The sequence below is a fragment of the Plasmodium gonderi genome (genome assembly GCF_002157705.1).
Source record: "Plasmodium gonderi DNA, contig: Chr14, whole genome shotgun sequence".
NCBI lineage: Eukaryota > Apicomplexa > Aconoidasida > Haemosporida > Plasmodiidae > Plasmodium > Plasmodium gonderi.
The window spans coordinates 3,247,901-3,275,407 of record NW_021628939.1 but is presented as its reverse complement, the minus strand read 5'-3'; the positions used below and the strand labels follow the sequence as shown (position 1 = coordinate 3,275,407).

At 23.9% G+C, this 27,507-nt stretch overlaps 4 protein-coding genes across 4 annotated transcripts; all 4 read right to left on the bottom strand.

The window, feature by feature from the left end:
- Nucleotides 1–1,009: 1,009 nt before the first annotated feature.
- Nucleotides 1,010–9,619, bottom strand: PGO_146960 (reticulocyte binding protein 2 precursor; the record flags this gene model as incomplete). Its single annotated transcript, XM_028690684.1, has 2 exons — nucleotides 1,010–9,340; nucleotides 9,482–9,619. The coding sequence occupies 2 exons, from the start codon at nucleotides 9,617–9,619 to the stop codon at nucleotides 1,010–1,012; spliced, it is 8,469 nt and encodes a 2,822-aa protein (XP_028546485.1).
- Nucleotides 9,620–13,956: 4,337 nt separating this feature from the next.
- PGO_146950 (hypothetical protein, conserved) lies at nucleotides 13,957–15,581 on the bottom strand (the record flags this gene model as incomplete). Its single annotated transcript, XM_028690683.1, has 3 exons — nucleotides 13,957–14,406; nucleotides 14,575–15,360; nucleotides 15,552–15,581. The coding sequence occupies 3 exons, from the start codon at nucleotides 15,579–15,581 to the stop codon at nucleotides 13,957–13,959; spliced, it is 1,266 nt and encodes a 421-aa protein (XP_028546484.1).
- A 3,542-nt stretch (nucleotides 15,582–19,123) lies between these two features.
- Nucleotides 19,124–21,613, bottom strand: PGO_146940 (hypothetical protein; the record flags this gene model as incomplete). The annotated part of the gene is made up of 2 exons (XM_028690682.1): nucleotides 19,124–21,406; nucleotides 21,533–21,613. 2 exons carry the CDS (start codon nucleotides 21,611–21,613, stop codon nucleotides 19,124–19,126), a joined length of 2,364 nt encoding a protein of 787 aa, XP_028546483.1.
- A 2,279-nt stretch (nucleotides 21,614–23,892) lies between these two features.
- On the bottom strand, nucleotides 23,893–24,529 carry PGO_146930 (Plasmodium exported protein, unknown function; the record flags this gene model as incomplete). The annotated part of the gene is made up of 2 exons (XM_028690681.1): nucleotides 23,893–24,324; nucleotides 24,473–24,529. The coding sequence occupies 2 exons, from the start codon at nucleotides 24,527–24,529 to the stop codon at nucleotides 23,893–23,895; spliced, it is 489 nt and encodes a 162-aa protein (XP_028546482.1).
- Between the last annotated feature and the right edge of the window lie 2,978 nt (nucleotides 24,530–27,507).

The following is a 27,507-nucleotide window of genomic DNA, read 5'->3' as shown; positions in this document are numbered from 1 at the left end:
AGACTGAAAATGATAAAAGGCATATATATATATGAAGAAACATGGCTTATTTACCTTTTATATATTTTCTATATAAAACGTTCAATACCTTGGAAATTAATTGGAAAATAAATAGTTTTAAAATAGGTTGGTATTTTTTTTTTTAAATAAAAATAAAAAAAAAGTTTATTCAAAAGAATAAATTAAAAAAAGTTTTCAAAGACATTATTGTCTAAAGAATAAAAAGATCATAATACATGTGTCGAATGTAATTTCATATTTTATTGTAAATTCAGTATACATTTTTATTATTCTTTAATAAGTATTGGAATTCGTTTAATATGAACAATGATTATTGTTCACCGAAATGATAGAAAAAGATACATGGAAAATGTCTAACTCACATTAATTATTATGCCAAAGAAAACATCTTTTATATAAAATATACCAATATAAATGTAACATTCTTATTTTTTTACATTTATTTTTACAGTATAAAAAAGAAAAAAGAGGATATTTAATTTAATGATTTTTCACTCTTTTGTAAATTCATGAAATTCATCCATGTTTAGAAGTGCCATTTGTTAGGAAACACATATGAATTTTTTTTCCTTGACGAAACACTTCTTTGATCATTCAATATATTTGATAATTACAAGTCATATATTATTACAATGAAATTTAATAATGATAATACGTACTTCTTTTATTTTGTAAAAGGGAATTTTTCTATAATAACAATTTGTTTTGTGTGCCTCTTTAAAATATACTTACATAACAAATAATTATGAAAACATAATTACGAAGATGTGTTTCTCTTATAAAAAAATTTCTATGAAATATATCAAATAAAACATATTCTTATAATTTATAATTTCTACATAATACTATTGAAGTGCTTAATATTGGAGGGTTATTGTTGTTTGTGAAATTATTTTTTTTGTAATTGTATTTGAATCTATTATTTTGTATAAAAAATTGATCAGCGGCGTGTTCATAATTATTATATTTTTTAAATTATGTATATTTTCTATTCAGAATCATAACCATCATCAAAATAAACGTCGATGGCTTCTTCCTTATCGTCCATATTATACGTATCACTACCCTCAAACCCTTCATCGAAGGAATCTGACTCCTTCATTTCCTCATTATTACGTTTGTTTGTAATAAGAGAAATTCCATAACAAACAGATAAACCCAAAATAACTCCCCCTGCAAAAAGAATTCTTGTATTTTCTCCTCCAGGATTATAACGACCCCTATTTTGATATTCTTCATTTCCATTTTGATTCGCCCCATTTTGACTATTCATGGTATTAATACCATATATATCACCTGTATCTGAATATCTCTCTTTTTCAGCTAATTTCTGCGTTTTTGTTGTAGCTCTATTAATTTCTTGTTCCTTGGAATCATTTAACAAATCATTTTTAGTACTATCTGATCTATCATTAACCGGTAAGCTTAATATTTTATATAATTTTTCTTCTATCAGTTTAATATTATTTTCAGTAAAGTTAATTAAACTTAACATTTTAGAAATGCTTTCTTCCATTTGTTTAGTTATTTTGTCTACCTCAAGTATATAAAATTCAACATATTTATTGTTATCTCTGTTCTCTTTTAACAATGAACTAAACAACGTATTCATCTCATTTTTCTTCAATTTAATCATATCTAAGGCATTATTAAATTCGGATAATTTACTTTTTACTTTTGTATAATTATCTATAATATCATCTTTTACTTTTTTTATTTTTTGAGCATCTTCTGAACCTTTGACACTTGTAAATCCATCTTGAATATACTTAGTCATATTTTCAATAAATACGTTTATTTCTGGGTTCTTATTGATCTCATCAACAATACCCTTAATTTCTTTGTAATTGTTTTCTATTTGAAATTTTTTTTCGTTTTCCGGAAAATTTTTTGTAAAATTTTCCCTCATGTTATCTGCTTTTTCCAAAATGGCAGATGTGAAACTCTTTGTGTTATTAGTTGTGTATAACTTCTCACTATCTCTAATATTCTTTAATAATTTATACAGGTATTCCTCTAAATTTCTTATTTTTTCCTTAGTTGTTGTTATATTTCTGTTTACCTCATTTGTTATTTCATTATTTTCATTTTTCAATTTGTCTCTTTTTTCATAATTATTGATATCATCCAGTAAAGTATCCTTTTTGGTTAATAAATACGAAACACTTTCCTCATATGTTTTAACCTTTTCAAGTTCATTAATATTAGATTCTTCTAATTTATTCAATTCATTTATCTTATACTTAATATTATCATACATTAAATCGAATGTTTTAATAGATACAAGGGTAAACGAGCTGTCAAGACTAATTAATTCATTTTCATTTTCTGTTATATTATGTTTAAGTGCATTTTGTCTATTTTGCAGTTCTAATAATCTTTTTCTTTGATGATCTACGGCATCTGTAAACTCTTTAGCTATGTCAATGTACTTATCAGAACATGCATTTATTTCTTTCAATTTAATTAAATTAATTTTGTCATGAAACTCTTTAATGGAATCTTTTTTTTTACATAAGCTGTCATAATTATCCTTTAATTTTTTTACACTATTTTCTAAAGTAGCTACGTCGATTTGCTCGTTAATATCTATAAATTCATTTCTTATAATATTAATTATCCCATCATATTCATTAACTGCAGCAGTTAACTGTGTGGAAATTTTATTTGCCTCTTCGGTCCCCTTTACACCATACTTACTTATTCGTTTCCCATCAAGTTTATAATTCAATGTATCAATGTCTTGAAATATAGAGCTATAATTACTTTGTATGTACGTTAAATATTCTGCAACATTTTGCTTTTTTTCATCAATAAATATGGAACAATTATTTATTTTCGTGTTAAGATTATCTTTTATTGAACTGTACTTAAACTTTTCGCATTTTTTCCCTTTATTTAACAATTCATCAAAAGAAGAATTAATATCAGTAATTTCTTTTTCTATATCTTTCAAATTTGATGAAATTAAATGAACAGATGATTCTTTTTCTTCTATGTTTCTATGATGCATTTCGTTTGAACTTAATATGTCTACTGATTTTCCCAAAACATTTAATAATTCTAATTGACTCTCAAATTTGTTCTTGCATTCCTTCAATTTTGACTCGACTACGCTCGTCTTTTTTTCTTCATTAAAACTATCTATTAGATTCTTTAATTCTTCGGAATTCGCTTTTTCTAAAATATTCTCACAATTTTCATCATTACATGTTATTTTATTTAACTCGCTTAATTTGTTAAAAGCTTCTTTAATTTTAGTTGTAATTATGTTTTTCATACCATCAACGTTTTCTAGAATGCCTTTTAATTCGTTCATTAATTTAATATTATGATATTTGTCTCCTCCCATTTTCACCAATTTGTCACATTCCTCTTGCTTTTTGATTATGTCATATGAATATTTATATATATCAAGAGCGATTTTATACACATCTTTCATGTTTTTATGAACGTCCAATACGTCTTTATTTTCTGAGAAATTTTCATTTTCTACTATTACCGCAGTTCTTGGTTCAAATTGCAATTCTTCATTATTTTTCAATTGGGCCTTAGCGTTTAATTCTGCTGGATGTATTCCTGTTGTAACTGTAATTCCTATCATTTTGGATGCTTTAACCATATATTCAATCACATTATGTGCCTCGTTTTTGTGTAAATAATGACTTGTTCTTTTTTTAACTTCCTCAATCTTAGCTCCTGCTTGTTTTAACTTTGCTGATGAGTTTTTTTCGTCGTTTAAATTTTTAAAATCTCCAATAATTTGCTGAATGACAAGATGGTCTTCGTTTACTTTTTCATACTCTTGTTTGCACTTTTTATTTATTTCATTCATATATTCCTTCATTTTATGTATTAATCTAAAGCATTCGATTTTTTTTATGTTGCTCAAATATTTCTTTGTTTTTTCTTCTATTCTTTCAAGGTTTTTTTCTAATTCTTGCACTTCTTCTCTCAATTTTTTTGCACCATCAAAGTCTACTGAACTGTCCAAAGAATTTTTAACTTTGCTCTTAATTAATTCGTAATGATTAGCGAACTCAGTAAGGAACTCACTTATTTTTCTTTTATAATCATTTAATTTGCTTCCAATCTTATATACTTTTACATCGAATCCATTAAAGTTAGTAGTAATTTGATTAATTGATGAGCTTAAAAGTTTATCTGTTGAATCCATGTATACTTTTCTATTTTCAGCTATGTCTTTAATCTTGTCCAAAAGACCAAGTTCAAAAAGTTTGCTATGTTTTTTCAGCTCTTCTTCGATATTTTTATTATCTGAAATAATTTCTTTTAAATTTCTGCGTTTTTCCTTTATTAGCTGATTTTTTCCTTTAATTTTTTCTATATATTTTAAATATTCTGATGCTTCCCTTTCCACATTTTGAAGCTTGTTATTTCCCTCTAAGGGCGAATTTTTTGATATTATGTCATATGAATCTTTTGCCCTAGTATAAAGAGCATTCACTTCTTGTTTTATATTACTTATGCTTGATAAATTTTGTTTCACTTTTATTAAGTTATATTCTATAAATACATTTGCATCCGTTGATGTCTTGTTTTGAAAAGAATTTTCAACTACACTAACAGTGTGCTTTGATGCCAATTCCTTCAATTTTTCTAGGGATTCTTGGAGTTCTATTTTAATCTCATTATATTCTTTTTCAATATCATCCATTATATTCTTAGCATCATTTTTTCTTTTTTCTGATTTTGTTTCTACTACTAAAATTTCAGATTCGTTTAAAGTACCAGAAATTTCACTTTTGTGTTTTAAATATAATTCATATTCTCCTTGGGCGTCTTCCATATGACTAAGAACTTCTTCTTCATATAATTTACAATTTACAATATTCTTATCTACTTCTTTCATGTCTACATTATTTTTCTCTTGACTTTCTTTATTTTTTTCCAAATAAGCAATTTTAATTTTCCCCCTTTCTGCTTTACGAACTTCTGATAAAGCATTATCCCTATACTCTTTTATATTTCTTAAAATTTCATCAATTTCATCCTCCCTATTTGTAATTTCTTTATATATTTCATTAATTTGTTTTAATTGATTGTCTATCTTATTATCATCTGAGTTTATATGAATTTGTCTTTTAATACCTCCTGCTTCCTCTAATTTTTTTTCTATTGCATCTATTATACTTCTCATTTTCTCAAGTTCGCTCTTTCCCTTTTCTCTAAATTCATTCACAGCATTAGCATTCTTAGATATTTCATTAGCAATGTTTTTAGCACTAGTTGACATTAATAAATTATGCACATCTTTAATATCTTCTAATGCCTTTTGCATAGAGTTGTAATCGTCTATAGCTTCTTTCAAATATTTATTAACTTCTCCTTTTATATTTTTCACATTTTCCATTTTGTCAGCTTTTTCTGATTCCCCTTTTTTTTCTTCAGCTTTTTTAAGAGTTTCCCCTATTTTTCTAATGTTATCTATACATGCTTGCTCATATACTTTACATTCAATTTCAGTTGTATTTTTCTGTGTTTCACCGAACAATTGATTTCTTGCGCTCTCTATTTTTTCTACATAAGATTTAGTTTCATTCATGAGATTGGTAGCTTTTGTTTTCTCATTATCAATCATGTGAACAATATGATTAACTAATAGTTTATCATATTCCATTTCAACATTGTCTATTTCCTTTGAAGCAGTGTCTAATCTTTCTATAGTATCCAAATTTTCGGATTCCTCTGTAAGTTTTTTATTAATTTCATCTAGCTCATCCTTATTTTTACTGTATATTTTGTGCTTATCCATCTCTTCGCGTAATTCATTTTGTTTATTTTTTATTTTATTTGATTCAATCTGTTTATTTTTTACTTCATTTGATTTTGCAACACACTCACTTGCTTTTGTTTTAATGCTAGTTAATTTTCCATGATTATCCTCAATTTTTTTTAGTATTTCATGAGACTTTGCTTTTAATTTACCCAGTCCTTCTTTTATACTACTTTCGTATTTTTTAATATCTTCATTACTATCAATAGAAGACAACCTCGTTTTCATTTTTTCTATATTACGTATAAGCCCCTGAGTTTTAATATCAATACCATTTCCCTTAACTACTATTAGTTTATCAATTAATATTATAATTTCTTCATACTGATTATTTATTATGTCATCTATATTTCTATCTAACGCTAAGTAACTACCACTTAATGCGTCTATTTTTCCTTTGAGATTTTCCCAATCAATTTCTTGTTCATCGAGTTCCTCTGAATGATTTCCATTATTGTCCTTAATTTTTTCCCTCGATTCATGGCAATATTTTAACATTTTATCTATTTTTACATTTAACTCTTTGATATTAGTATCATTTAATCGTTCTTCTATAATAGTTTTTTCTCTATCTAAACTGTTTAAAAAAATTGTCTTTTTACTTTGTTCTATTAATTTATCCTTATTTATTTTTTCAGTATGATTATCAATTTTTCCTTTTAGATTGTTCTTATTCTCTATTAATTTTTCCATAGATTTTTTATTAATAATAGAATTTTTTTCCGAAGCATTTAAAGTTTTAATAGCGTCTATATTTTTGTTTATGTTTTCAATTTCTTTTATAGTATTGATAACGTTATCCTTGGAAACATTAAATTTAACTTCAAATTCACTTAGTTTTAGTTCATTAATATCGGATTCAATTTTTTCGAACCCTGATTTCATATCTAAATCTTTTCTCTTCGTATGTATTTCAAACATTTGAGTTAAATCTTTATATTTCTGTAGTTTACTTTTAACAATTCTTATTTTATCATGTAATTTACTAGTATCACTAGTAATTTCAGTTTCTTTTTTAAAAATAATTTCCTTAATTTGGACAAAGTTGCTATATTTATTTTGTTCTTCCAATGAATCTTCATCATTTACCAGTTCCTTTTTGGCCATCTTCTTCATTCTTATAATTATATGATCTTTATAGTTCTGTAATTTTCGTTTCTCCCTTTCATAATCTGAAAACCTGATTTTAAAATTATCATACTCTTTTGTTAATTCAGCTGACATTCTTGACATTTCTGAAAGCATATTTTCAAACTGCTTATTTGCAATTTCATCTTTGAAGGAGATAACTTTTGCTAATTCTTCTTTTAAACCATGTAATATTTGGGAAATATTATCGCATTTCATATCTTCGAGTATTTTGCGTTTTTCATTTGTTTTCGTTAGCACATCTTCAACTTCCTCTTTAGTGCTTGTCTTGTCATTAAAATTTTCTTCATCACTTAAAAAATTTGTCATGTCTTCTACAATTAGTTGCAAATCTCCTTTGTAAAATTTCGTAATTATTTCCTTTGTTGCATGTTCCAACTGAACTTTCTTTTTTTCAAATTCGTCTTTTTGAAATAGTGCCGCATTAACTAATTTATCAACTTCTAGGAATTTTCTGTCTGCATCATTATTTAAAGAAATTATTTCTTTTATTTTTTCTTTTATTTGTTTTATGTATTCCATTTTTTCTTTTATATGTTCTTTGAGATCTCTAATTGCATCTTCCTTTTTGGTTAAATTTTCTAAATTTTTCATTTGATCGTTAATGGACCCTATTAATGCATGCATTTCAGTATTTATTTTTTCGATTTCTTTATAATTATTCTTGATATTTTCAAAACTATCAGATACAGAAATTTCACTATATCTTATTTTATCTATTATTTCAAATAATTTCTCTGCTTTCTCTAGAGAACTAAGATTAGATGGTATAGCTTTCTTTTTGTTTAAAACGGAATTTTTTTCTGACAAATTGTAATCACGTGATGTTTTAATAGCTAAGATATGTGATTCTATATAAGTTAGATATGTTTTAAAATGAGCCATTTTAGTATCACAATCATTTTTAACTTTCTTAATTTCCAAATTATTATACACTTTCATTTTTTCTATTGTTTCTTCGGTTTTATGATATACAGCTTTTCTATATTTTAATATTTCGTTAGATTTTAATATAATATTATCACTGTTTTTAATGAAATATTGTGAATCTATATGTTTAGCTACTTTTTTTTCTAATTCACTAACGAATTCATCAAACAAGTTGTTAATTATTCTTTCTTTATGTATTAAGCTAGTAGACAACATTTTCAGACTGTCTGTACTAAGCTTAAATATGGCATAGTTACTAGCTACAGAAAAATAGTACTGTTCAAGGTAATGATAAGCATCTAATTTTAATTTAGATACCTCGGAATGTCCTGTAATATAATCTTTTGTTTGTTTCACTTTTGATAAATGATAATCAAATCTGTTTACAATGTATTTTATCTCCTCTTGAGTAAATTTTATCGAACTTATAATAAAATTGTCATCTATTTTGTTTTCACTTTTTTTTATTATATTAATCCCATTATTATAAGAGTGTTTATACCGATTTATAAAGTTGCTATGATCATTGTAAGATATAGCTTTTAAACCTAATAAATATATTTTAATAATTTCAGTGTACCCTTCCTTCCTATGCCAATTATTGCGTACCACATTATTTAACATTACAGAAACTTCATTTTTTATTTTTGCTATTTCAAGAGAGTTATTTCTATTTTTATCTAATAAGCATTGGCGAAATTTTTGATTTCTAATTTCGTACTCACGAAATTTTTCAGCATATGTTTCTTTTAGCTCTCTTAACTTCTGAGGACTTTCTAAAATATTTATTAAGCGCTTCAGTTCATCTTTTTCTCGTTTACAACCGTTTATTGCATTAGATATGCTTTTTATTATGGGATCTATTTTGGTTTTATGCAAATTGTCATACCTACGTTTATGTTCCCCATTATGTGATGATATACGTTTAAATTCATCAAAAAAGTGTATATAAGCATAATGTGGTCTTAACTGAGAAATTAAATAATAATCAGACCCATCTATCACATCAATGTAATCTATGTTGTCTGTTGTATAGGATATTGTCCTACTTCTTGGGGAAGGCAATTTTCTTGAATAAGCACTTTTATTTACATATTCTAAGGAATTTCTTGCTGTACTTTGAGTTTGAGCATTTCTTGTTCTATTATTTTGGATAAATGCGTTTGAAACAGAATTAAATTTTTCATTCATATTTAACCTCTTATTTGTATTACGTGTATATGTGTTGTCTCCTTTTATGTATGAGTAATATGATGATTTTTTTGCAGTGATGTCATTTTCTAACGGCCCAAAAGATGTACTATCATAGGAATACAATTTTTTATCATCTTCAGCATTAATTTTGTTATTATCATCATTTTTACTACATGCCTTTTCTCCATTATCCTGTTGAAATTGGTTGCTTCGAATTAAATTTTCATGTAATGTTGATAACTTTAATTCCTTCCTAGGTCTGTTCGTTTTTCTTCCATTATTATCTATACATGACACTAAAGTAAATATATAGATGTATAAGTAAAATTATTATGTGTTATAATGAATAAATTAACATGTTATTATTAAAATAATCTAAAGAGGATAAACATGTGTACATGTACAAGTGCTCAAGGAATTATTATATGCACTCGCATATATACAATTACGTATACTTTTATATATTTTTTTTAATTTTATTTTACCTAAAAGAGCAAATAAAATATTATATAAAATTTTCCAAAGCATCTTTTTCCTTATATGACGTGGGGAAAATGCAGTATTTATTTTTTATTAGTCAGCAATTCTACATTGTGATTTTTTAACACAAGAATTCCCTAATTAAATATGTAATTATAAGGTTCTAGTACGAACTAATTTGCACTGATATATAGTTTCATCTACATCTAATGTGCATAAACTTTTTGTAAGTATAACATAAATGATTTCATTATTTTAAGGTTATAATGCAAAAATCATGAGGTTCTAAAAAATTTAATGAAAAAAAATAAAATAAATAATATTTAAAAAAGTAACATTATATAATATTACTATTATAAATCTTAATATGAAATTTAATAACTCATTCTTGTATTTGAATAATAAAAATTTAAATAATATGCTATAACAAAACTGTAGAGAATTTTTTTTTTTTTTTTTTTATTTCTTACAACAGAATTCTCCTGATGTAACAAGATTCAGTACAACCAACACACAGATGTTGAGTGAGAAAAGTATAAAGGAATTAAATGAAGTACACACATACAAAAAAGAGAAAAAAAAAAAAAAGGTACTCTATGTAAAACATAGATCAATGGAAAAAATATGAATTTTTCATTTCTATTTCTATAAATTAGTGAAAATGCTGTGTGTGCGTATAAGGGACCTAAAATCACGTAATTTCTCTGAAATAGTTTTTAATAAATTACACCTTAAAAAAAAAAAAAAAAAAATTAATTTTGTTAAATGTGTAAAGTGCGAAGCTATTTATGAACCTGTAACTGAAAATAAAAAACTTTTACATAAAGAAAAAATTTGTAATGCCTCATAAAACCATTGTAAAATGAGGGATAATTTTAAAAAAATAGTTAAAAGTGCTTCTGTTTTACAGGTTTGCTTTTTAAATTTTCTTATTAACCTAGGATAGCTATTAATCAAATTAATTTATTTGCATTAAAAAATGGTTAATCATTAATTAGTTACATGTTTGCTTCAGAATAAATCAATTCTTGTTGAACACCTTTTTTGGATTTAAATTTTTTTTTTTAATAGTACCTTATTTAATGGGTATAAGGATTTCATACTTAAATTATTAGTGGATATACTAAATTTGGAGGTGCTATTATTTTACACATAAAAAAATTTATAAGTGTTGCCACCCCAATTCTATTTATAAGAATCTCCAATTGATATTTTCATATTTTTATTTGCTTTATTATACGATTATTTTTACATACTATGATTTTTTTATTTACATGTAGTTATTTCTTTTTTTTTTTTTTTTTTCTTTAATACAACATCTTTAGTTTATTTATTTATTCATTCTTGTGGGTGTTGAACATTAAGAATTAATAGATTAAATTATGTTGAATCCTTTGTTTTGAAAATGAATAAATCATAAGAACCATTTATGAAAATATTATTATTAAAGTTCTGATTTTATTTTATTTCATTTTTGCGAATTTCATTTTCAAAATCCATAATTTAATTTTGTAATTTCTTTGTTCTAGTTTTTTGTTAATTCCTCATTATGTTTATACAAGGATGTTGCAATCTATTCGTGAATTTTAGAAATGCATGTGCATATATTTATCCATAATTATTTGTTCGTATATTCAGATATTTCATATTATTTGAAAACGAAAAAGTTCTATAGATATGAGAATTATGCATGTTCTTTAATATTTCTACATTTTGTTTTACTCTATTTTTTCTTTTTTTTCTGCATATATGTTCAAAAATTTTTATTGTTATATATACACATATATTTAATGCTTCTGTTTGCTCTTTTTACACAATTTTTTGTTCCTTTTTTTATTGACAAAATATTGTTCATTTTTTTAAATGAGATTTTTACATCAAATGAAGTAATCATAAATGTAAGTTCAAATTATTTTCAGCTTCCTTTTTTTTTTTTTTATTGTTATTGTGTATATTAATAATTTTAAAAAATACAATAAATATAATTACAAGTTTTAAAAATTGTAAATATTTATTAGATGGTACTATAGTAATTGTGTGCTACGTGCTAAAAAATGATCTACTAGATATAAAACCATGAACCATGATTTGTTAACATACAAAGATAATTTATATTTGCAAATTGTCACTCTATAATCTTACATGATATAAACAGTGTTTCACATTCAGTTGTTAAAAGAAAAAGTAAAGACGAAAAATAAAATAAAGGAAAGCAAAGTAAAGTAAAATAAAATAATCAATAGTAATAATCAAATTTAATTATTTTTAAAGCACGTCAATATTAACAAGTATACATGTAAAAAGAATGTATTATAATTTATTTACTGAATATCATATATAAATCAACATTAAAAATTAAATTAAGGAAGTAAATTTGTAGGCACACCCATAGCTACATCATTAGGTTGCTACCTTACTAATTACATAACACGCAAATTATTCACAAAAACAATAACAAAATTTATGGGGGAGAAATGAAAATACAATATTTAATATATTAAATATTTACACACATATATAACAGAAAAATTAAGCAGCTTTATTGTATAATGCTTAAAAATAGAATTTATCAAAAAATCAGTAAATTATAAAAATTACTTTTCTAAGAATACATGTAAATTTTATGAATTGTTCTGTTTTTTTATTTAATTATGCTAATCATCTGGTGATCAAAGCTATGCCTGTTATATCAACAAAATTAATGTGTTGTGCTGTGTTCTGCTTCTAAAATATTGAACTTCATCTTTGTGAAGCATAATAAATATTAATAAATGATGTGTTTTCCTTCATGTGTACTTATTAATTTCCCAATTAGTGTACTTAAAAATGTATTAATTTCATAAGAAATTATATCACCATATCTACAAGTATATTGAGATAAATTACTAGTTTACTAACATAGTTTTCATGTATAACAATTTATTTTTATTATTGCAATTTCTATATCATTGCATGTATGAAATTTTATTTATATTTTGCCTAAAAATAGCACTGTTATGTCATTTTTTTATATTATTTCTTGTCTTAATATAGTTATTAAAAAATTTTACTCATCCTAATTAGCGGTTGTATTCATACACAAAAAAATAGTTTTACGTATATGTTATCATTTATTAGCATATGCCACATTTTATTATTCCCCTTAGCATATATATATTTGAAAAATAACTATTATTTAATCAGATATCTTACAGAAACTTATTATATATATTTTCATGTAATTTCCCCACTGGCATATTTATAAGAATTTTTTAATATTCTCAGGATAAATGTCACATGCAGATAAATTAAATTATGTACAAAAAATTCTGATTAATTAATATAATTTAACGATATTGTATCATATATACTATTATTATGCCTGGAAAAAAACATTTACTTAAATTATATTATTTTGTCAATATTTCTGTTTTTTTTTTTTTTTTTTTTTTTTTCTAAAGAATCAATCAAGACAAAATGTTCTACACCCGCTTGTCCTTTTAAAGTATAATATAATTAATATCCATCAACCATTTTTATATAACTTCCCGTAATCATTGTTCCTTGTCCAAAGGTTTTTCACCAAAATATTAATATTTATTATATTACATAAAAACCATTCCAGTATATTGTGATTCTTATAACTAAAGTAATACAAATTTTATGTATTTGTTTTAATATTTTGTAAAATAATTATTAAGCAGTGAAACTATTAATAAATCAAAGTAAATACATGTTATTGTAACTTTTGTTTCCCTTCTATCTAAACTATTTTCCCTAATAGTAAAATTTAGGACAAATATTTTGAAATTAGTAAAAAAAATAAAATATTTATTAATATTGAACATATTAATTATCCCACTAAAACACCCTCAATTGTGCATTATATCTGGTTATTTGTTTTCCATTACCTAATCATAAATAACTTTTTTCTATCTTATAATTTTTCCGTGAAATCCTTAATCTTATAGCATGCTATAATTTGTTGAACATTTCCGCCGTTCTTTCATATTGGTATATAAATAAAATAAACTTCGTACAATAAATATAATCTTACATTTTTACACACATCTTGACTTTACAATAAAATTTGATGTGTGTAATATTCAAAAATTTGTCAACACAATTATCATCACTTTTCCTTGCTATAAAGTGCATGTATTTTTATACTGTACGCTTATTTTGTATTCCCCATAAATCTCTTCATTATAACGTTTTCATAGGGAAAACTTCTACAATTTTTACAACACATTTAAATATAGATGAATCATTATTGTTGAGTTAATCTCATTAATAAATTGCAATCTCACATTTCTATAATTATTTTGTTTTTTATTATAATCATGCATTAATTTTAATATCTCTCTATATTACTTTGCGAAGAGACGCTTTTATTCTTTATCATATCAATAATCATACTCTCCTGCTGAACGGTACTGAATGTTATATCGCCTATTATATTCTCTTGGATCTTCTTCTTCATAATAATATGAATCATTTTGGTTCGATCTATCTTGGTACGATCTATCTTGGTACGATCTATCTTGGTACGATCTATTTCGGTATGACCCATCTCTGTTTATCCCATCCCCGTATGATTTATATCCGTATGATTCATATCCGTGTGATGCATAACCGTATGAATTATCACCGTACGAGCCATTGCCATATGAGTCATCCATGTATGATTCGATCCCGTACGATCCATGCCCGTATGAACCACCCCCGTATGAACCACCCCCGTATGATTCCTCCCCTCGTGAACGACCTTGATATGATTTATCTTTACTAATATGATCATAATCCTTTTTCTTCTTTCTCTTTCGACTTCCTCGCAATGATTTTAAGGGGGCATACTAATATCAGGAAAAAATGTTTATATATATATATATATATATATATATATATATATATATATATACATATAAAGTACATTCATTTATAGATCTAATTATTTCAGGAGAAAGTTTTTATAAAAAGAATGTACAATAAATTTTGCACTTTTAAAAGACATTTTTATTAACCTTAACTATAAGAAATAACACAGCAACTCCTCCCAAAACCTTAGCGACGTTAATTAAAATATTGACTACGGAATTAGATGAATCATCTTCAATAAGTGAATATTTTTTCAATGCAGCTAATTCATAGTCTTGTGCTCCTGGTATCGAAGTTAAGGGATTTATGTTATCACATGTTTTTATATAATTAGCATATTTGTTATATCTAATTTTAAATTCTATTAACTCCTTGCAGTATTTATTATCAAAATTATTAAAACATTTTCGAACTTCTTCATTATATTTATTAGCAAATTTTCTAAGATAATCACACAAATCAGTGTGAAAAGTTTCACCAATTTTCTTTTTTGTTATAAAAAAAAGGTATTGTTCATTCAATTCATTTAGTATATCAATCTTTCTAACTACCTCATCAGAAAGATGATGAAATTTACTTTGATATTCATCATTTAATGGACTAACGGAGTTATATAATATATTCAGGGACTTGTCACCACTTAATATTTTTTCATATAATACATTTCCATTCGCTACTTTTTTTTTCTTATTCAGCCAGTAGTTAATGTACTCGTAGTGTTTACTATCAATTGCTTTAAGATTAGTATAATAATGAAAATATTTATTAAGTTTTATGCACAAGTCCGTGAATAGAATTGGAATTACATATGCTTCACCATTACTCTTGCAGCTTGTAGCAATAGGATCTGTAGTATAATATGATATGCTAGAAAAACGTTCAATTTCTTCTAACTTGCTTTTATATGTAGGAAACGTCTTCACATGTCTAAACTAAAAATAAAATGGAGTAAATAAAATTTAAATATAAATAAAATACTTATTTTTCAGAAAAGAATTTTTTTTTTTTTCCTCCTTTTGTTTTTCATATAATAGTTTATTATATAAATCGAAGTTTATATGTAATGATATTAATAAAAAGCTAAAATATACTTCATAATTATCTGCCATGTTTAAATGGTCACTTTTAATTCGGCAATATATAAAGGAAACATGAATAAAATAATAAACACATGGGAAAAACTATACAAAAAATAACTGTATTCTTATAAAGATGTGTGTTGTGTTATATTCTTTTTGTAAATCTTAAAGTCTAAACATTTTCAGAAATTTTTTATTTGCTCCTTCTATAAGCAATACATTTATTCGAATATGAAATATACATTTTTAAATAGAATTTTTTTTTAAATTAGAATTAGTATTACAATGGTATTCTAATATGTGGAAACATATTATTTTTTACAATAGATTATATTATACAAGGTTAATTAAACAACCCTGCTTTAATGACACAAAATTAGAAAAGTTGTCATAAATACATAAAAGAGATACATGGAAATTTTTTCTTGGTATAAATATATGCACAAATTTTTTTTTTTTTTTCCCTTTTTTGCTATTGTAGAAATATTAATAATTCATATTTAAAGTGAAAAATGTAAAAATTTATTCTTGAATTAATAATTATTTCATTAAAAATTAAAGGAGTTAAATTGAATAAAGTGTATTGCATTTTTGCTAACAGTACATAATACATTTAGATTGTCATTAAAAATTAAATTGATGTAAATATATAAAAAAAATAACAAATGAACGAGAAATGCAGATAAAAGGGTCTATCTGTAATTATGTATTCTTTTTGTACTTTTATTCTGTAAAAAAATGAGTGTGAAAAAAATATTTTTAATTTTACACTTTGGAAATATTGTAAACCTTAAAAGTTATAGAAATAGGCATTATGCTTAATTGTTTTGAATTTCCATGGTTACATTTTATTTGCATTAAGTGTGAATTACAGTTGTCCATTAAGCACAAAATTCATATATATAATATTTTAAAAATTGATTTGCTGTCGACCATCACACATAAAATAAAGAAAAAATACCAAGATTTATTTTGCACAATGTTGTAAAAATTTTGACAATAAAACTTTCCAAAATAGAAAAAAATGAAAAATAATACGTTATATATGGTGCATCAAAAATATAATGAACGTAAATTGAAAATAAATTGATTTAATCTATACAATAAATATTATTGAGCGATAGGTATTTCGCAGGTTCTTTATTTTTCAGGACGCAATAATATAATTACGAAATGAATAGTTGTCCCATAACATTTTATCAACTACAAGTATTTATTAGTTTTTTAATTAATTTTTCAAATTTCATAAGAATTAAATATGAATAATATACTGAAACTCCAAAAAAATGAAATGCCTTTTGGATATTATTTTCTGCGTTTCTTGTAATGTTATATGTGCTGTAGATTGTAAAAGTTCTCAAAGTTAATTTAGAACTAAATGTGTATCATTAAGGTTTAATTGCATTTAAATAAATCTTTAACTCCTAATTAAATATACCTGATAAATTATTTACAAAAAAAATATATATGCATTGATTTCTCTTCTTTGCATTACAGTATGGGTACATGAGGATGTTAAATGTATGTTACCTCAAATGTTATTTTAAAAATAAGGAAAATAAATTCATCAATACATTAACGCTGATAGTGTATTCAAAAGTTTCATAGTTTTATTTATAAAAATAATATACTTAGTTTGTATTAATGCATTTGTGACCGTACAAAAGAATTTATAAGTTTGTTCTTTGTAAGAATGAAATTATTAAAATCAGACATTAATTTTTTGCTTATTCGCTTATTTCTTATTTTTTATTCCTTTTACCTTGCGCATTATAATGAATTAAAATGGAAAATACCTCGTTTATATCTATTTCCCTGTGTGTTTATTCTATGAGATTTTACTAAGTAAAAATCAGTTCTGATATATGCAAAGGAAAAAATTATTATTCGGCTTATTTTATTTTATTTTATTTTATTTTTTTGCCTTATTTTTATACATTTTACCTATCTGGTTCTCAAAATATCATTTTTACACAAAAGTTTATATTTTTCTACTATTTAATATAAATGTTGCATTACTGTATATGACCATTTATGATTTAATTAGTTAAGACATAGATGTGCAAAGAATCCTTAAAGGATATAAAAATGAACTCAACTATTTTACAATTTTTCACATGAATAAATTTATTGCTTCAAATTTTATTATTTCAAATGATTTATATATCTATTTTTATAACAAAATGTTTACGTTTTAAAATGTATTAATTTTCATCAGTTATTAACATTATTACCGAGACAAAATATGTAATTGTGTGGCATCACTTTGCGAAATCGTAAAATTTAAAGATTTCATTTTTTCTTTTTTTCTTTCATTAGTTAATTGATATATATTAATATTATTTTTGTAAAAATTTCCCCATCTAAGAAACTTTATTTAAAAGAAAAATAAATAAACTTTTATTATACCTCAATAAAGCAATTTACTTAAATATATACAGAAATGAATTATCAATTAGATAAGAGTAGGCTTATAAAAAGAATTTAGTTTCACAAACTGATCACATATTTATTATACCATTCTGCTGTGTTATGTCTTTATTATTTTAAAATTTATCGTTACCATAATATTAATAGCATATAATAACCCGTTATTTATTTTCTCACTAAGATATGAAATAAATGCCTTCATGAACTTATAATCATTACGAACAATTGGAAAAAAAATGTAAATATCACCCACATGTAAGAAAATATGTATTTTTATGCAAAGAATGTAACAACATTATGAATTTCTTTAACAGTATAATTAGAAAAATCATAAAACTGTAAGTAAAACTTGAACCATTAATATATCATTGAGAAAAAATGCCATGTAGACAATGGAATGCATATTCTTATTTGCAAATAAAGCATATATTTTTTTTAATATAACCTTCGATATAATGAATATTTACCCATTTGCTTTTGTTCACCCTAAATATTGGCTAACGTAAGTGTGCAATTTATCTTACAATAATATAATAATAGAAATATAGAATAGATTTAACTTCATGTTAATCATAAAAAGCACCTCTACAGTAGGAAATAACTGAGCTGTATTGTCAAATAATTAATTATTAAATATTGAATTAATTTAAGTATTAATTCACAGAAAAGCATATATAATAGTGACACTCAAAATTTATTCTTAGCTATTAGCAATAAAACTAATTAAAATTAAATGACAAAAACAAAATTAAAAAACAAAAATTAAATAATAAGCAAAGCAGTTTGTAATTTATATAAAACAGTTCAATTATCGATTTGACATAAAAATGGAAGGAATTAATTAACTAAAAAATGTTTTTAAATTGTTGATATATATATATACACATTCAGCAGAAATGACATTGTAAAAAAAAAAAAATATATATAATAAATGTCATTAAAGCAATGATATATAAGATAATGCCTGAACTGTATATATACATATATGTTAACAACGAAAATCATTTAATATTGCGTATTATTAATTCAAAATAACAAGAATAACAAATGTGGAAATTAGAAAATAAAAGTCATAAACAGTAAATATATATATATCATAACTTATGGCGCAAAACTATTTTAAAACATTGCAAAGTTAGTGCATATGTTTTATTTTTTATATGTGCACTAAGGTTAGATAAGTTATTTACCATTTTGTTATTCTCTTAAATTTATTATATTTCCTCTTTGTTAAATTCTTACACCTTCTTACGAATCTGCCAAAACCTTCCAGCTTACCTTTTTTATATAGAAATAAGATTACTCTATAAAGAATGAGTATAAGGACTGAAAAGGATATACCAATTAATGGAGGAAATAAGTATTGCATAACACCATAAGTTGTACCATATGCAGTACCTGCAGCCATGCCATCAAGTGAAGCTTCAGCAACGATATTTACCGCTTTTGCTGTAGTTTTAGCAACGCATGATAAGCCAGTCGTTACAATATCGGCAAAAAGGCCCCATAAAGATATGCTTGTTGCACCACTCTCCAGTACCTCTACGGCACAAGTTCCCACATCATTTAAAATTTCAGGTGCAGCTTCTGCAATTTTCCCGGCAGTTTCTTTCAATCCGACTGCTGTAGAATCCAAGAAAAGATCTACACCCAGTGCTATATGAAGCCCTATTGAAAAGCCTATAATTCCAGATATTGCAAGTACTGGTGTTAATGCATAAATAGCAAGTCTTTTAAATAGTCTCTTTCTTGTATTAGGTTTTATTTTAACATATGTAAGGACATTTTGGAAAAGTTCTTTTTCTATCTTTCCGTATACGTCATCCCTCATATCTACATCAATTTCATTCGAGTTATATAATTCTCTTAATATATTAAGCCTCTTTGAAATATCACGTTTCATAATGGTTTTAATTACCCATGTTTTTTTTTTTACGAGTGGTTTTCTCTTCTTCTTTTCATTCATATGTATATCTATAGTGAACTTCTTTTCTGTTCTAATATTTTCTTCTTTTTTTTCATCCCCTTTTTTTATAGAATCATGGGTATCAATTAATTTACTTTTTTTGTTTTTATCACACATATAAATGCTTGTTACAGTTTTCTTTTCCCCTCCCTTTATCATATCATCTTTTCTTTTCTTATCACACATATGTATTTCTATTGTCCATTGTTTTCTTTTCTTGACTTCTTCAATCTTACTTTTATCCGATTTGTCTGCAGAATCATTTTTCGATAACTTGTCATTTGGCTTGATGATCGTAACAATTTTATCCTCGGAACGATACTTTGTTGTGTATTTCTCAGTATCTGCAACATCAGTTTTCTTTAATAAATAATTTTTTGGTAATACTTTCCTTCTATTTATTCCCCTAATATTTTCTATAACATCATTTTTTGGAAAAAATAATTTTTTGTTTGCTAGATTGCTCGTCTTTATTATGTCATCTTTTTTCATTACAACATTTTGATATTTTGAACCAATTCTCTTTGTTGAGTTGCTTCTTATAGATATATTCTCTCTGTTTTTTATATTATTTCTTTTTACTATATCACTTATATTGTATGGTTCCGTTCTTAATGGTGTATTATTACTTCTGACATAGTAAACATCTGGCAAAATGTTATTATGATGAGTTAAGTTAATGCCCCTTGGAGAAACATAATTTTGAGAAAAACTATAAGTGTTTGATTTAGGAACATCATTGCTGAAATGCTTGTCTTCTGTTTTTTCATTATTAGTCGAATTAGAAATATTATATAATGTATTAAGTAACAACAATTTTAATTCATATAATTGTGGTTCTGTTATTGGTTTATCACTTAACAGAACATCTTTTAAAACTTTTAATTTTGATTCTTCAATTAAATTGTTGTCTAATATAATTTTTTCATACTCATTTAAAACAGACAAATAAGCTACTCTGTTATTCAGGATTTTTTTATTTAATACGTTTAAAATGAATTCTGTACACAATTCATTTCCTAATAGAATATCTTCTATTTCTTTTAACATTAAATTTCTTATTAATTGGTTATTTAATAAATTTTCTTTTAACACCTTCATGATATTTCTTGTTTCCATTGATTCACTTTCAGATAAAACTTCCTTTACTTCATTCATTTTGGATTCTGATATTAAATTATTTCCTATCAACGTTTTTTCCAGTCTTCTTAACTTTGATTCTATTATATTTGGTCTAAGCAATAATGAACTCTTTAGTTCATTTAACATAAACTTCCTTTTCAATGCATCTATAAAAATTCTTTCCTTCAAGGGCCTTATGTTCACTTCCTTCCTTTCTTTTTCTTCATTCTGCGAATATTTATTCTTTAATTTTGTACAGTTTCCCAATTCTTTTGAACCCTGTTCCCTTTTTCCCCAATGATCAACTGGCGATATTCTTGTTTCAAGTTTTAACGAGCCATCTTGCTTTATTTCGTTTTCAGGATAAATAGCAAAGGTAATCTAAAGGTAAAGTTATAATTTAAACAATAAATATTAAATAAAAAAAATTATATTAAAATTGTGTTTATAAAAGAATCTAATACAAGATATGCGTATGTGAATATTTTTTTCTTTTTTATGTCATACATTATGAGGATATAAAACTGTGTATACTAAAATTTTACATAGAAAAAACTTAACAAAACAAAAATATATACTTCTTTTCATTTTATTATATATAAAATTTATTCAGGATTCATCCTTTATTATAATAGATTGCTTTGTCTTTGTCTTTGCGTTTTCTTTTTTTTGTTATAAACATGTTTAATGATAGTAAATCCAACATTATATCCCCCTATGCCCTTTATACTCTATTTTTTCTAAATAAAAAAAAATAATTAACTTTTTATTTTTGAAGTTCAACAGTGCCAACTCTATTGATACAAAATGCTAATGAAGAAAATGTTATTATGTAGAATCTTTATTTTCTCGTAAATAGTTTCAACTTTATTCTCTATAAATATATATATATATATATATATATAATTCAAATATTTCGTGGTTATATTACATAAATTGATTTATATATATCATAGCAAGTATTCTATTTTTATTAATTATTATTATTTTTACTTTAGCATAAATCTAATTATTTGTTAACCATAATCATAGGCTATAAATTTCATAATATTTAAAAAACAAAAAGGCATAAAATTTAATTAAGTAGAACAAAATGATAAAATGGATAAACATTCTATATTGTAATTACAGTAGCAAAAAAGATAAACGCAAAAAAAATAAAAAAAAATGTACCACCCAAAAATACCAAGCTCATAGATTAATTCTTGTGTTACAGAAAAAAAAAATAATATATGCTACTAAGGATTACAAGTAAGAATATTTAATATGTATAACAAAACATTACATTATGTATTGTTTTATTTTATTATTTTAATGATAAATGTGATTGCATATTAAATTATTGTTTTTTTTTTTAATTCTAAACAAAAGTAAAAGGAAACTATAAAATAGATTCATCTTATAATTTTTCCCTCGTACTAAGATACATAATTTTTTTTCTTTTTTTTTTTTTACGTTTTAAGAAATATTCTCTTAAAAATTTGTATTAATTATAAAAAAAGAATGTTGATAAAATTATGAACCATCTATTTACATATATGATGATGTTCTTTTTCATATCAGAAATATGAATGCTCCGCTACCACGCGCGTGGTAGGTGAATAATAATAATATTGTATTTTACAGCACAGATGAATTAATTTTAATTCATTCATTAGAAAAAAATTTTATTATATTATTTTTTTATTATAAAATAGTAATAAAATTGTATATTTTATCATTTATATAGAAATTAATTATTATGTACGCATAGAGTAAACCCATGTAAAAATGATCCCCACAAAAAATCATCATTGCTAGTGGCAAATATAATTCATAAAGAAAACAAGCATTATGCATATTTGACTCCGATCAATGTTACATGCATCTTTTTTATCACATATTGTTTTAACAGACAATAAAATTACATTTTTCTTCCCAATCTTAGTAATATGCCGTATAAAATAGTAAAATTTTTTAAAATTTCAATAGACTAAAAAAAATCAAATCAAAATATAATTTTAGGTTTATTATTTATAATTTTTTTTTATTTCAATTTTTTCTTTCTTAATGATTGAAAACTTTTATATTTAAAAATCCTTTAAAACACATTTTAAGCATATAAATATAATTCATTGTTGTCCTGTTTAAATAACCGTATAGATATGTATAATGAATTAGTTTACCTTACCCGATTGAGTTCTTTTGTGATATATAATTACAGAGGTTTTAACAATGGCCTACCTTTTATACCCTCGCTAATATTCTTGAAGTAAAAATATATTTAATGTGATTTTACAGACACGACTCAAATAAAGGAAAGAATTCTTAAAAATATATATGTTTTAAAAAATATATATTCTAAAAATATATAAAGGATGGGATAGTTTTCAACTTTTTTTTCATTTTTTCGCCATTAGGTGTATAAATAGATATACCTATACGAAACAATGTGATGAATACTTATAATTTTCAGATTTACAAATTTGATAGCTATGTTAAAAATAATTCAATATATACATTTGCTCACAAGCGTAAAACCATGAAATTGAATATATATACATCTTAAAAAAAGAGGATATTAAAAAAAAAAATCCTACACTTTTAAATGGTTATATATAAATGATGTTAAATATATGGGTACGTAAATGCGCCAAAAAAACAAAATAATAAAATATATACAATATATTAATAACATTCATATCTAGTATACTTGTAATATAATACTAAAAGCAATGTGCATATTAAATGCAACGCTTTATAATGATAAATGTCTTGTGTAAAATATTACGTCGAATAACATCCTTTTTATATAGCACAAATCTCCCCTTATTGCTTTCATAGTATAATATTTCCCTAATACTTAAAGTTATATACACCGTGTGTGCTTAAAAATAGCGACCATATGAATATTTTAAAAATGCTCCCACATAAAGCATTATTATATCAATTCCTTTTCCTGGTTCCCTCAACATCAATTCCGCTAAAAGTAAAGGTGTAATAATATCATCATCTTTTTTTGATTTGTTAAATGTTTTTTTAGTGATATTAACATTATTTTTTTTATTATTGAAATATTTTTTCTCCTCTGGTAACATTGCATGCGTGACTATGTTTGTACTTCCAAAACATCCCTTCACATTAGTCACATTTTTTTGGTCTTCCTCGTCTTTACTTTTCATGTCATTTGATAATTTTACGTTTTCATTATTACACTTAGAATATATATTACTTTGTGCACCTTCAGTTAATATTCTTCCATCTCTTAAATATAAAAGTTTTCCTTCGATACTCTTACCAGAATATTTCTTACAGGTGTTCTAAAATAAATGTAAATATATGTATCCACATGCGTGTTCAAAATTACTTGTATAAATAAATATTCTTTTTATGAACATAAGATAACATAGTATGAAATACAAAAAAAAAAAAAAATGTAAAAAATTAGCACATATTTAATAGTCTTACGTCTTTATTAGTGCAACACAACGACCAAATTGACAAAATGAGAAAAAAAAATTTCATGATAAAATCAGACGTAGATAATTCCCTCCTCTTTGAAAAATCCTTTATGGTTTTCCACTCTTTGAGTAATAAAATATTTATATTTTTTGTAGTAATTTTTTCATAAAACATACATTATTTTTACAAATATATATATATATAATTACAACTTATAATGCTACAGTTTTCGCTTTATTAGAATAAAATATGTGCGGAAAACTTGGACAAGAAAAGAAAATCACAGAAATTGATTAAAAAACATTTCAGTCTATTTTTTTAATTTTATGTTAATATAAAAATATTTTCAAAGAGATTTAAATATTTAAATAATCAAAATTGATAAATAAAATTTTTAAACTAACAATATTCTGAAGTAAAATCTAAAATCCTCAAAAAAAAAAAAAAAAATTAGAATAAACCCATAAATGTAATTCCAGATCTGAGATAATATAACAAGAAAATAATATTTGTTCCTTCCTAAAATAATAGTACCGGTATATGAATTGTTAATTTAGCTTAGGCATAATTAAATGCTTGTGTCTTATTTATAATTTATATTGTCGTCGCTTAAGTGCTACTTACTACATTAAAACAATATTAATATGTCGCGTATAAAAATTAAATATATACATGCATTTTTTAACATATAATATTTAGAACAGTGCATTTTATTGCCTATGAGTACATTTTATCTAAATTTAAAATAGCATTAATCATTCTCAATCATGTTATATTGTAATACATGTATATATATTCCAATACAAATTAAATAAAATGTTGAATATTTTTTCAATTAAAATATGTAAAAAAAAAAATGAGGTTAAATATATGAACTTGAATAAAAAAATAATTTCTAATTTGTTTACGTAAAATTTTTATGAAAATAAATAACACTTGCTTGATACATTTTCTTTTTTTTTCATAGTAAAATAAAATAAGTCTTAAAATTATAAATGAAATAATAGATAGAAAAATTCACAATAAAAAAAAAAAATAAATAAAGCAAAAATAAGTAATTCAAAAAACTACCCTATCAAACCAATTATCAGTTTTATGTAATTTTTGGATAATTATGAATTTTTTAATTTAACAATAAAAATGATAATAAAGAATACATATTTAAAATATTTATACATAATAAAATGTATTCGCAAATTTTCTTTTAAAAAATTTCTCTAAATTAATTATTTTAATGAAATAATTATTCTATATAGCGTTAATCCCCTATTAGGAAACGCTGTTGCAAATATTTTAAAGCATATTGGGTTTCCAATATGTACGAAGTTTGAGAACTACTATAATTCTTTGAAATGGAAATAAGTTTTATAATTAAATATTTCTACCCATATATTCACATTTAAGCTATACACTATACACAAAAACTATTTTAATAAATCAGAGAACAAAGTAAAATATATGTGTTCGTTTCAAATTATACGAGAAAAAGAGGAAAAACATGTAATATCGAATAGCAATAAGACAAAATATTGCTACATTAGGTTTGTATCATTCAGAAAAATGGTAAAAATTCATACGAATTTTGATAAATAGAAAATATCTTATATTTTGTTAAAAAAGTAATACCTAAATATTAGCAATTTTCATTTGGTAGAAAAAGTTTTATCCTTCTAAAAAACACATATTTTTCATGTCTTTTATAAAGTTCTTTATTATATGCAAATATAGCTCACTAAAAATTAGTCAAATATGCATTCAGAAAAAATCATTTGTATATATTCTTTAAATTTCCTTATTTACATAAAAGAAAAACATAATTAAAGTAATAAAAAATTTAACCATTAAAAATCATTGGACTATATTTACACCATTATTTTTAAGACTCCTTAAAAATATTTCCTCAAATTAATTTATAATTATATAAACATTCCTTTTAAGAATTACTGCTATTCTGAATATCAGAATTTATATGATCTGTAATGGGAGCAACTTATAAGTTCGTATTCAAATATATATATAACCTCATTTCCACTAATTTTTCAGTGCATATCCTTTTAAATAATAGAAATTGCCACCAACTATATATATATATATATAAACACTTTAATTTATTTCAAAATTGTGTTATTCATTTAGCCCATGTTTGTTAGACATAATTATTTTTTAACCTTTCTAAAAAATGTATCGAAATGGAATGGAAAACATCCATGTATATATTTTTATTAATATGAACAAAAGTTCATTGATGTATTCTGCCATATACATTATTTATTAATCTATGAAGTAAATATATATATATATATATACAATAAAAATTATTTTGAAAAAAAAAAAAAAAAATTAACTAATAACATAAAGTTGTGTACTAACTTAAGTGTAAATATATTTGTAACATTAATCTGTAAATTAAAATTTCCTTTTATGTTTTTGTAGAACACTTTTAGAAAACAGAAAATATATAAAATAACTATGATATATATAATCCAAAGTAGCTGTCTTACATTTCCAGCTGCATGAAGAAATATATACGTGTTATATTGCACAGCAATACATGTTAATGTAAAAACCATATATATTTTAAAATGAAATGATATATTTACATACCATACTATTACAAAAGAGTGCAAAGTAATTTAATCCCTAAATGACTGAATGATTTATTGGTGATTTGTTCTTTTAAATTTTTTTCTGAAATAAAATATTCTATAATTATAACCCTGCAGTTTTCGCATACTTTATATCATAATAGGTTCCTATATTGTTTTATAATGTAACCCCCAAAATTACTCACAAATAAGACATAATATTACTAGTATAATGAGATTATAATGCTGTATGTGTATGGAAAAAAGTTCGTGCATCATTCTTTAAACATCTTTTAAATTGCTAAGAAAAGTATATACACGCAAACATATATGTACATTTTAAAATTGTACATATATCTAATAAAAAGAAAAAGGCTAAAAAATAAAACGCAAAAGATGAACTTATTTAATCGTATATTTCGAACAGCTAAAGTAAAGGAACATTTTTCTATGAAG